Below are 12,076 nucleotides of genomic sequence, written 5' to 3' on the forward strand. Positions count from 1 at the left end.
TCCCACCCAAAAGCCTTCACTCAGGCTTTCCCTGCCTCTCCTCCATCTGGCTAACCCCTTACCTTCCTCTGAGAAATCTTCCCCAACCACGTTCACCTTGCCCCATAATTTAAAATCGGGGTTCCTTCAGTGAACTTACCATAATTTTAAATACGTTTATTTAAATGATATGTGATTAATGTCTACCTTATCCACTCAAGAATTAACTTTAGGAGGGCGGGAACCATGTAAGTTTTGTTCATCTCTGTGTCCCTAACACCGGCAGCAACCACTAACACCAATGCAACATTTGCTGTGTGCCTGGCATTGTGTTCAGCACTATACACACAATAATTTAATACATGTATTGTCTGGCCCCTAGCCAGTGGTCAGTTCGTTGAATGTGCTCCTGCGTACACACCCACAAGTCGCTCACCGCCTCCTGGAGCAGCGCATCACCCTGACAGATAACTGGTGATTGGAAGACTCTTCCTTGTATTGACCCCAGCACACCTCCCTGCAATTTCCGCCCACTGATTCTATTTCTGCCCTTCTGGGGCCATGCAGCAGGAGCCGTAATCGTCCTTCCACAAGCTCCACTTGGCAGCATCCGAAGCGTCTCCCTGGCGTCTCCCTCTGGCTCCCCTCCCCGACCCCTCCCTGCTCCTCGGCGGGGGTCTGGGAGCGTGACCCCCGCCGCCCGCCCGCCGGGCTCCCGGCATCCCCCGCCCCGCGCGTCACGTGACGGCGCCCGCCCGCAGGAGCCCCGCAGGTGTCCGCCCCCGGGCGGGGCTCGCGGCGCGTCCTCCCGCCCCTGGCCGCGCGCCGCAGTCCTCGTGGCTCGGCTGCGGCGCGGCTCCGGCTCCGGCTCCGGCTCCCGCTCCCTCGGCCCGGACTGCTGCGGGCGAGCGCCCCCGGAGAGCCCCCGGAGAGGTAAGAGGCGGCCGGCTCGCAGAGGCCGAGGGCGAAGTTGTGCCGCTCGCGTCCCCGGGATGCCCGGGGCCCCGAGCAGGGGGCGGCCTCCCGGGGACCTGAGGCGCTTGCCGCCGAGGCGCCGCGGCCCTGGCGGAGGCTGAACACCTGGCCCCGGCGGGACCGGGAGGGGGTGCCCTCGGCCGCCCGCGGGCGGCGCTCCCGCTCTCCGCCGGCACCTGGAGGCTGTGCCTCGTTTTCCCAGCCTGTAACACGGCCCGGCGGAGAAAGTGGACCTCCGCGGTTGCCTTCAGCCTTGAGGTTTTGCGGGTGTGTGAGTGAAGCCGAAGAGGAAGAAGCAGGTTCCTGGGATGGGGAGAGCCCTCCCCAGGATGGCAGGGGCGCCTGGGGCCGGGCACCTACTGAGTGTCCTCTGTATTCTGTGCAAGCCCCAAGTCTCTCGGAGAGTCTGTGTTTCCATCTTTTAAAGTAGAAGTGGTAACCCCAGCCCTGCCTCCGTCTTAGGACTGCAGTGGAGAACAGGTGGGACAGCCGTTTGAAGAACCGAACTCTGGAGTCAGGTTGACCTGGGTTCAAATCCTAGTTCGGCCACCTACCAGCTGTGTGACCTTGAGCCAGACAAAACCCTCATCAGTTAAAAGTAGATAATGATAGTACTTCGCTTGTGAAGTTGCCGCGAGGTTCTGTGTAAAGGGCTTAGCACAGTGTCCGGCGCAGAAGTGTTCAATTTTTCCACGTAAATACTGTTGAGTTAATTTAGTAAGCTAGAGAGTGCTTCACATGAGGGGTATTTAGAGTAATCACACTTCAGGTTGTATATATTTAGTCCTGAAAAGAGTACTGTTAGGATGTCCTAAGAGGCCAAGTGAGATCCTTTCCCCCTTTCTCTTCCTGGGCCCCCTTTGACTTCTCATTTACAATTGGCATGTGAACCTGTTGTTCCTACCAAATGAGTCAGGCAGGATGGGAACATTAATGTGCCGGAGCAGATGGGTATCAGATTCCTTCTGAGGGGGAAAGAAAAGTGCCAGGCATGTGCTGCCACCAAAAAAAGAACAGTACAGTGACTGATGGAGTAGGAAGATGCCTGGGAAACTCTGATCCAGCTGTCTCCCTTCTCACATGAAGAAACTGGACCCAGAATGAGGACAGGACTTTAATTCCTGGTCCCCAACAGCATGTTGGCACTGGGTGGTAGAAAGAACACATACTGTTAACCAGACGCTGTGCTTTCCCTGACTTCTAAGATAATTCATGTACTCAGCATGTATTAGTGGAGACCTACTATGTGCTTGTACACCTACTAGGAGCTAGGGGAGAAGTTATTTCTCTCCCTCTGCTGGTTCTCAGTACATTTTATAATAACAGTAAGTTCTGTCTCCCAGCGAGCTTTCCTCCTAGCAGCTGGCCCCAAGGGACAGAAGCACACAGAGAGGTCTGAATTATTTCATGATCTGTCACTGCAGGTCCCTTAGCTCTCGTTGAAGCCTCTAGAAGCTGAAGAAAATGCTGCTTTGTCAGGGCTTTTAGGAAAGGATTTCCTTCTGGCCTGAAGCACTTGGATTTCTTTGTCTTTCTGGTTTCAGGCCTCTTATTGTTTTTAGATTTCTGAAAAGAGCCACCCTCGCCACAGTGCCTTCATTTTGGTTTCCATGGTTATCAGATGAATTGTTTTTATGATAGCACAAGTAGCTGTTAAGTAATACATGGTCAAGCAGTCCTCAGCTCACTGTGGGTTTCTGCTTTCTAGTGGTGGTCCTCTGTTTGGTTTTTTTTTTTTTCCAGTGCAGTGCATTCATACTATTCCATCCTCCTTTCCTCCATTCTTTCCTTTAAGAAACATGTATTGGTGCCAGGGCCAAGAGGAGTGGGAATAAGTAGAAATAGAGGTAAAAACAAAGATAGACCCTGGTTTAGGGAACTCGTAATCTTTGGGGGGATAGTCTGAGGGCATTACCATGTGCAAGGACAGATCTGTGGGGCACTGATAAAGGTGTAGATTAGGAGCCAGGGAGAGCTCTGAGAGGTGGGAGTGTCCTGGACAACCAAGAAGACATCACATAGTAGGGGCACCTGAATGGCTCAGTCAGTTAAGTGTCTGACTCTTGAACTCAGGGTTGTGAATTCAAGCCCTGCATTGGGCTCCATACTAGGCATGGAGCCTACTTTACAAAGAGAGGAGATATCACATATTAAGATGCTCTACAAGGAAGACGTAAAAGAAACGAATTCCTTTTACGTGTCTCAGTCAGAGTAGTAATAGATGGTACAAGAAGCATTTATTCTTTCAGTTTGTCTTAATGAACCTTCTCTTAAGTCACCTATCATGGACTTTGTTTGAAATGCCTGCTCATTTCTCTCATTACCCTCCTTCTGTTAGTGATATATTACTTTCCTGCTCATACACGTGGTATTGTGTGTCTAAAGGTAGATAATAGAGACACTTGGTTAAGATTTTGCCTGTTTCAGATATTTAACCTGTGTTAAACCAGGTTTAACCTGGTCTCATTTCACCAGTTGGGTTCAAATACAGTCAAAAATTTCTTTACTTTTCAAGTAATCTCCCAAGTCCTCTAATGCCCTTTAGTGAGAATTTTGAAGTCTCCCACTTCCAAGCGCCCTGGGGGCTTAAACAATCCAAAGAAGTCCCTCTGACTTCCACTCTCCAGAGGAGAGAGAACTCCAGAGTCTAAGCCGTCCACCCACATTGTTATTTCTGACACAGCTATATGGTATCACTATTGAAGAGCTGTCCTGCATACTCCAAGGATGTGTGGTCACTGCTGCTCAGCGCCCTTATTGGACCAGGTTCCTGTCAGCTTGATCCCATGCCTGGATTCCAAGGTTAGAGCTTTTCTAGTTTGTGCTCACATGCTTAGCCTTTCTCTTTTGAAGCACCTCACTCTGGGCAGTGTGTTGAGCATGTCACCAAGCTGCTTTCCCCCAGTCCTCTAGTGAGTTCTCTTTGAGGGAGGGGTGGCGGCTTTTGTGCTAGCAGCCTTGGTCAGGGCCACCCCAGACCACTCAGGAGATTACCCTATTTTCAAACCTTTTGTCAGGGTTCGGCGGCTCAGTCCCTTCCTAACCCTAACCCAAGGTGTTTTGGCGAATTGGTTCTATCTCCTCTTCAGGATTGTGCTTACTAAGAATTCTCAAATGGCAGGTAGCTATCCTAGGACATTGGGTGCCTATTTAACTTTTTATATATAAGGGGAGTCTGGAAGACTCTTGGCAAACCATATTGCTGTTCCTAGGAAACTGTTTCTCCACCTGTAATCCCAAGAAAAGTAGGCATTATTGTAAATTTAAATGGCATGTATTCTGTTAGGAATTGGGAGCAAGGTTTTAATTTAAAAATGAAGTTACTCTCAAAAAAAAAAAAAATGAAGTTACCTCAACTTTTCTAAGAATCAAACAATAATCAGTATGTTCGTTTCATTGTCTTTATTTTTTTATGATTTTATTTATTTGAGAGAGAGCACATGCCCACAAGTGGAGGGAGGGGAAGAGGGAGAATCAGACTCCCTGATGAGCAGGGAGCCCAACGCAGGGCTCGATCCCAGGACCCTGGGATTATGATGTGAACCAAAGGCAGCTACCCAACCAACTGAGGCACCCAGGCGCCCCTCATTTTCTTTATTTTAAACTTTAAAAATATGAGATATAACAATGCATGCAAGGAAACCCTACAAATGTATACATAGGGCAGCCCCAGTGGCCCAGTGGTTTGGCGCTGCCTTCGGCCCAGGGTGTGATCCTGGAGACCCAGGATCGAGTCCCACGTCAGGCTCCCTGCATGGGAGCATGGGGCCTGCTTCTCTCCCTCCCCCTCTGCCTGTGTCTCTGCCTCTCTGTCTCTTTCTGTCATGAATAAATAAATCTTAAAAATGTATACATAGTTTAACAATTCTAAGAGACATATAGGTGGAACCACCATCCATGTCAACAAGTGGAACATTGCCAGTACTCAGTAGCACCCCTTCTAAATCAACCTCCTTCCCAGAGAAGCCACTACTTTGACTTACGTGATAATCATGTTTCTCTGTAGTTTTGTCACCTATATTGGCACTCCTAAACAGTATAGTTTAATTTTACTAGTTTTGTAATTTCATACATAGAATTAATACTGTGTGTGTTTTGTGTTTGCTTTTGCTTTGTGTGTTGCATCCATGAGATTACCACACTCATTTTCACTGGTACAGTGTTTCATGATATATGTCATAATCCACTCTATAGTTTACAGATATTTGTGTTGCTTATAGCTTCTATCAAGAACAGTGCAGCTGAGAACATCCTTAGACATTTTCTGTTGTATTTGTGAAGCTTCTTTAGATAATCTGTCAGAGTAGAATTGTTTTGCTAGATAATGCCAGTTTTCTAAGAGATTGTACCAGTTTTCTTTCCTGCCAGCAGTATGTCAAGAGTTCCAGTTGCTTTTACATTCTTATAAATAGTATCATCCGTTTAAAATTTTTTAACTATTCTCGTGGGTCTATAATATCTTTTGTGGTTTTAATTTTCTTTTCCTTGCTTGCTACTAATGTCGAGTGCTTTTTTATTAATTGAATATCCCCTTTTGTGTACTGCCTATTCAAGTCTTTTGCCTGTTTTTCAGTTTTTCTTACTGATTTGTTGGAGTTCTTTATATACTTTGGTCCCTTGTCAGTTACATGTTTTAAGGGTATCTCCTACTCTGTGAGTCTCTTTTCACCCTCCTAAATAGTGATATCTTAGATCCTATTCTGTAGAGGCAGGGCCTAGAATGATGGGAATTCCTGTTCAAGTGGTATACTGGCAAACCTGCTCAGGAAAAGGAGAATGAGAGAAGCAGGATGGAGGGAGGAGGGGAACTGTATAACCAGGTGAGGTGGCAGTTTTCCAGAGAAGGGACATTAGTACATTGTAATCAGCTGACACTCCTATCTGGAGGATGGGTATGCTGGCTAGTAGAGACTCTGGTTAGGTTACTAATAGTATTCTCTACATTCTTTTCTTTTGTTAAATTCACTCCACCCAGATACAGCTGTAGGATTCTGGTTGGTCATAATTTCTGTGAAAATTTACAGGAGGAAGGTTAGTGGGACAAAGTATAATCCCTACTGCCACAGCTAGTGCAAAAATGTAACTAAAGCCTGTTACCTTCTTCACCTACCATCCATTCTAGTTTCCTTTCATTTGTGCCTTGAATGTTTGGAGAATTCAGTGACGAAGACATCTGGTTCTGGAAATTTTATTTTGTATTATTTTTGACCATAGATTCAATGTTTTTAATGGTTATAAAACAATTTAAAATTTTTCTTCTTTAGTTTTACTAAGTGATATTTTTCCAGGAATTGGTCCCTTTATTTATTTATTTTTTTGAATTGGTCCCTTTAAAGGTTTCAAATTTATTTATATAAAATTGTTTATAATATTGTTATATTAATGTCTGCAGCATCTGTAGAGATGTGCCCCTTTTTGTTCCAGTTTCATTTTTAAATTTTCTCCCATTTACTCTTCCTTAGTTTTCAGTAATTTCCTTGCAAAGAACCAGCTTTTATGTTCATGGGTATTCTCCATAGTAAGTTGGTTTTCTATTTCATTAAGTGCTGCTCTTTTATTTTTTCATTCTACTTTCCTTGGAAATAACTTGGATTTTTTTTCCCCTCCAATTTCTTGAGATTGATGCTTAGTTCATTCATTCATATCCCTTTTTTTTTTTTTTTTTTTAAGATATTTATTTGAGAGAGTGAGCAAGGGAGAGTGGCAGAGAGAAGCAGACTCCCTGCTGAGCAGGGAGCCCAAACTCAGGACTTGATCCCAGGACACTGGGATCATGACCTGAGCTGAAGGCAGACCCTTAACTAACTGAGCCACCCAGGCGCCCCTCATTTGTATTCTTTCGATTTTTCCATTTAAGGCTACATATTTTCCTCTAAATACTGCTTAGGAAGTGCTCACAAGTTTTGATATGTGGTATTTTAGCCATTTATTTCTAAATATTTTATAATTTCCATTGTGATTGCCCCTTTGACTCATAGGTATCTTAGAATTGTGCTTAATTTTCAAACATGAGTATTTTCTAGTTATCTTTTAATTGATGATGGTCCGTGATCTTGTTCTGAATAATTTTAATCCTTTGAAATTTGTTGAAATTTTTGTTAGGTCTCTGTTTATGGTCCGTTTAAATGTTACATGTGTGCTTGAAAGTAATGTGACTTCTGTAGTTACTGGATTCAGTGTTCTGTATTCCAGTGGGTCAAACTTATTAATTCAGATCTTCTGATTTATTTTTGCCTATTTTAGCTATTAAAGAGAGAAATGTGTTAAAATATCCAACTATGATTATGAATTTGCCTGTACTTTTAATTTTTTTCTATCTTTGAGCCATATTATCAAATGTATGTAAATAAAAAGTTATTATATCTTCCTGGTAAATTAACCTTTTTATCATTATAAGGTTGCCCTTTTTATCTCTATTTAAAGAATGGTGGGGTTTTTTGTTTGGTTAGTTTGGGGGTGGGAAGAGGCCTTGAACTCTATCTGATACCAGTGTAGCTACAGCATCTGTTTTTGATTATGCAAGGTATATCTTCTCCCGTCGTTTTAGTTTCATTCTTTCTGTGCTGTGTGTTTTAGATAGGTCTTTTTTTTTTTTTAATAATTTTTATTTATTTTTTCATGAGAGATACAGAGAAGGAGAGAGAGGCAGAGACACAGGTAGAGGGAGAAGCAGGCTCCATGCAGGGAGCCTGACATAGGGGACTCGATCCCAGGTCTCCAGGATGAGGCCCTGGGCTGAAGGCAGCGCTAAACCACTGAGACACCAGGCTGCCCTAGATTTGTCTTTTATAAATCGCATGTGGGTTCTGTTTTTTCATCACCTGTTTTTGTCTCTTAATTGGAAAATTTAGTCCATATTTATTTAATATAACTACTGATGTACTTAGGGTTAAGTCGGTCTTTGTATTTATGCTTTTAATGTATTTGTCCTGCCAGCACTCCATTTTATTTTAGCTCTTCCCTCCTTTTGGGATGTTTTTAGTCATTTTCTCTCTTTCCTTCTAGTTTGGACATTATATACTTACTCTCCTTTAATGTTTGCCCTTGAAATTTTAATTTAACGAAAGTTGATAAATTATAGAGGTGGTAAATATCCCTGTCTTGTTTTGGACAGTATGAGGACCTTAGACCACTCGATCTCTTATTTATCTCATCCCACTTAGTGGTAGACTAATCATAACACACGTCAGCTTTGATTAGTCATTTAAGGACCCACAAAACAAATGTGATGAGGGAGGAAAAAGGAAAGAGAGCAAAGAATTTACTTGAGAAAATGATACTGTTTTGTCAGAACTCTTGGTTGCAAGTGATTAACTTACTAGATAGACTCTCTGAACTTTAAAAAGAAAATGTTTGCTTATAAAACTGCATAGCTGGATCCAGGGGTTCAAAAAATCTTTTTAGATTTGAAATCTTGCATGTCTTAATTCAGCTTCATTCCTCAAACTCTCCTGAGTGGTCCCCATCCTTGGCAGGAGTGATGGAATCTTCTGATTCTACTTTGGGCCAAGTATGAGATGGAGGGCTGAGGCACTATGAATGATAGCCCCACCCCTAAATGGACTAAATGGAGTGGGAGCAGAATTCCTCTGAGCAACCAGAAGAGGGAAGGTTTGCTGGGCAGACAAAGACAAGTCATGGCTACCACAGTCCACCTTGCCAAGTAGTGGCTTGGAAGAGTAACACAGAAAGAAGAGGATATGATTGGAATTAACTCAGTTAATCTGTACAAGTAAAAGGGGGAAGACATCACCTCTTCATGAGCCCATTGACGGGGAAGGAGGAGTCGGGTCAGGCAGTCCCTTCACCCACCAACTAATGCCAGTGGCGGTGCTTTGGCATTGCTGGTGATCCACAGCAGCAGAGATGAGGGAGAGCTAGTGTGGGACTCTCTAATATGTGGAGATGTATTCCACATGTCAGCTGTGCTGCTTGTTATTCCCATGGACCTAAGAGAAAGTTCTACCTCCACAGCTCTCAGTCATGTCAGCCCCACATAACCATGTTTTCTATAATAAAATCTTGCTCTGTTCCTCCTCCTTAGTCAGAACTGCCTGGGCCAGAGCTGAATGTCAGACCCAAGAACGGCCAATTCATAGGTTCACCAAGGACCTGTAATATGATCTACTGGAAAACAAGATGCATGTTCCTAGAAATGTGAACTGGGAATTATGGAACAGCACTTAAGCCACAGAAACTGAAGCTGAAATGGTATGTAGAGAGAAGCCATGAGGTAGAGTGAGGCCTTTAGTAATACTGGCTAGCTGGTATTACAGGGAAGCAGAAGCACTGAGACAGAAAAGGGTGGATAGACTCCAGGTAAAAGGAGATTGGAGCTGACCCATGGGTAGTGGCTGAGACATGAGAGGGCTAGCCGCTGAGGGCCTTGGGGCTGCTGTGGATCCAGACCTTTCATTCTAGACTCTGGGAGACTCAACCCTACATGGTCCTAGTCTATAAAATCCCATATCCTTAATAGCTCACATAAGTTTTTAAGATAAGCCCTCCCTTGTTTGCACTTGCTGCAATCAGAATACTCACTAGAACAGATACTTGGAACTTGCGGGCAACGCCCACGGGGGTGAATTTCTGTTACTGCCAATGACTGCTCTGGAAAGAAGTCTCACTCTCTTTTGTAATTGGATGGTGAGCAGCTACAAAACATGTTGGCTTGGTGACAATAAAGAATACACCCACTGCTTGGCCTGGTGTCAATGTCTGTATTGTTGGCCACGGAGTGGGGCAGTGGGCTCAGCAGTGAGCTCCACTCCCTCTGTGGTCTCCTTGTTCCCTGCCTCACACAGAAAACCCTAAATTATTGCCCATCAATTAATTTTTTTTCTAAGATGTTGGAGGATTGGTCCAAATGCATTACAATGAAAGAAATTAGGGAAAGGAAAGGGTCTTAGGAGAAAAGGAATTCATCACCATTTATTGTGTGTTTACTATGCGTCAGACACAATGTTAAAGGGATTTCCATCCATTCTCTCATTTCATCCTCACAACAACTCCCTAAGGTATTATCCCCACTTTCATAGATAAGCTGAGACACATGATGGTCTGACTCCATTGAATGTGTAATTTCGAGTATAAAGTAACAATCACTTGGTGTGGAACTGCCTCAAGCTGAGAGCGATTAAGGAGAAATGTTGGAGGAGTGTGTGGTCGTGTGGGAGGCAGGAGGTAGTGAGAAGGGCTCTGATCAGGTGTTCCCTCCACAGACCATGCCTGGGAGGAGGCCCAGAACTAATGCGTAATAATTGCAGGATTATAGTCATCCTTATTTCATGATCTGGGAGCTTATGTGTCTGTATGGTGAGGTTAGAAGGTCCTCCACCATCATTTCACAAATTAGGAACCCCAGAAGCTCAGGAAGGGAACTAGGGGGCAGGCTGTTGTAGTGGAAAGAGCAGAGGTTCTGGACTCAGTCCAGGTGTAGGAACTAAAGCTGTCCCACTTACTAACTAAATAAAAAGCACAGTAACTATTCCTGGAATTGGGGCTAAGACCACTACCTCTGATGTTGTAATTGCTCACTTAGATGACATATAAAAGGCACCTGGTTTAGTAAGTGCTCAGTACACTGCTCCCTGCCCCCTCAAGGTCACCCAGTTGATCAGAATCAGGACTGAAACCCAGGTTTTAGGATTTCTCAAGCCCAGTGCCCTCTAAGTGAACTGCTGTGAAAGGGCTGCACATTGGAGGGAGAGAGGGCCCTTACCAACCACACTCAGCACCAAACGTGCATCAGAACACAGCGTTCTGGTCTATGCCATCAAATTTCAAAGCTAAAATAAGAAACAGCTGGTTATTTTTCAGGCTGAGGAGAGCTGAGGTTTGAAGAAATGATGAAAAGCCCAGCTGCGATTTTTGTCATCTTCAAAGCCTTAAGTTTTGTCTCATTTCCAGTAGTATGTGTGTAGGTATGTATACAGGGTTCTTTCTTGGTTTACAGTATTTTACTCTATTTTCAAACTAAAACCCACAAAACTCCAGAGAAATTTACTTTGATTTGAAGAAAGATCTAAACCTATTACAGTTGCTCCCTTAGTTCAGTTTGTGGTGGTTTTCACTGGTTTCAGTATGCTTCATAACCGGGAGGATATATGTTTTTCCCCTTCGTTGATACTAGATAGAGTTCTGAGCTGTTCTAGAATCTCCCCCACCCCTTTCATTTATTAAAAGCAGAATTCCTGCCACTTTGATACTGATCTGGCCTCCCCTAGGTAGGAAGTAAGTGCATTTTCTTCAGTAAACAATGAAGAACATGGGAGCTGATTGTATAATATACACAGCAGAGTTGTGAAGTCCCCTTTCTCAAATGAAAAGCGTGTTGGGTCCCTTTTATCGGAGTCATCTCATTATGGGGGTAGGACCTTTTGTGCTGGGACTCAAGGCAGTTCCCCACTGCCCGCAAAATTAATGAAAGCTCTGTGAACCGATTCCGCCAGCCTTTTTTCCTGACCCTTTCAGACTCCTGGAGCTGCTGCCAGACTGAGCTTCATACTGTGTCCTCAGCCTGCTTAGAGGTTCCATACCCTGCAGCTTTGCTGACATGCTTTCCTCTGCCTGCAGTCCCCTTTCCTGGATTCCCTGGATGCCCCAGCCCTGCCCATATCTCAGAGTGCAGCTCAGAGGCCAGCTCTTCCCTGAAGCTTGGCTTATTAATGGTTGAAAACCTAGTCTTTGGGGGTCAAACCTGGTTCACAAGGGGATTCTGCGGCTCTCCAGCACAGTGATTTGGGATAAGTCATTTGTCACGTTAGTTTCTCCCAGACTTAGTTTCTTCACTTGTAAAGTGATACTTTAGATCAGGGCTTCTCAAACATAGGTGCACCAGGAGTTCCCTGGTGATCTTGTTAAAATGCTAGTTCTGATCCAGTAGGTATGAGATAGTGCCCAAGAGTTGGCATTTCTAACCAGCTCCTGGGTCCTAGGAACAGCATTCGGAGTTGCAAAGCTTTGGAGGGATATTGGGAGAATAGAATGAAATAATGCATGAAAAGTGCTTAATATGGTGTCTTTCAAATATTCATGCTGAGTAAGTGGTTGTTGCTGCTGTTATGGTTGCCTTCTATTACTGGTTGATTTGTCTACCTGGAAGTCACATTTATATTCTTTA

At 44.2% G+C, this 12,076-nt stretch overlaps 1 protein-coding gene across 5 annotated transcripts in view; it reads left to right on the plus strand.

The window, feature by feature from the left end:
- The first annotated feature begins 699 nt into the window (after positions 1-699).
- FBXO10 (F-box protein 10) overlaps positions 700-12,076 on the plus strand; it is a 51,854-nt gene continuing 40,477 nt past the window's right edge. Inside the window, exons 1-2 of one of the 5 annotated variants that reach the window (XM_041763435.1) lie at positions 826-912; positions 3,638-3,756. In XM_041763435.1, the coding sequence (XP_041619369.1) occupies positions 3,682-3,756 (75 nt within the window). In that variant the 5' untranslated portion in view covers positions 826-912; positions 3,638-3,681. Of the gene's footprint in view, positions 913-3,637; positions 3,757-8,998; positions 9,166-10,858; positions 10,878-12,076 lie in introns of those variants that run through there. The other 4 variants (XM_041763436.1, XM_041763439.1, XM_041763437.1 and 1 more) reach the window with 4 other exon arrangements.

The sequence above is a fragment of the Vulpes lagopus genome, chromosome 7, assembly GCF_018345385.1.
Source record: "Vulpes lagopus strain Blue_001 chromosome 7, ASM1834538v1, whole genome shotgun sequence".
In the NCBI taxonomy this organism is placed as follows: domain Eukaryota; kingdom Metazoa; phylum Chordata; class Mammalia; order Carnivora; family Canidae; genus Vulpes; species Vulpes lagopus.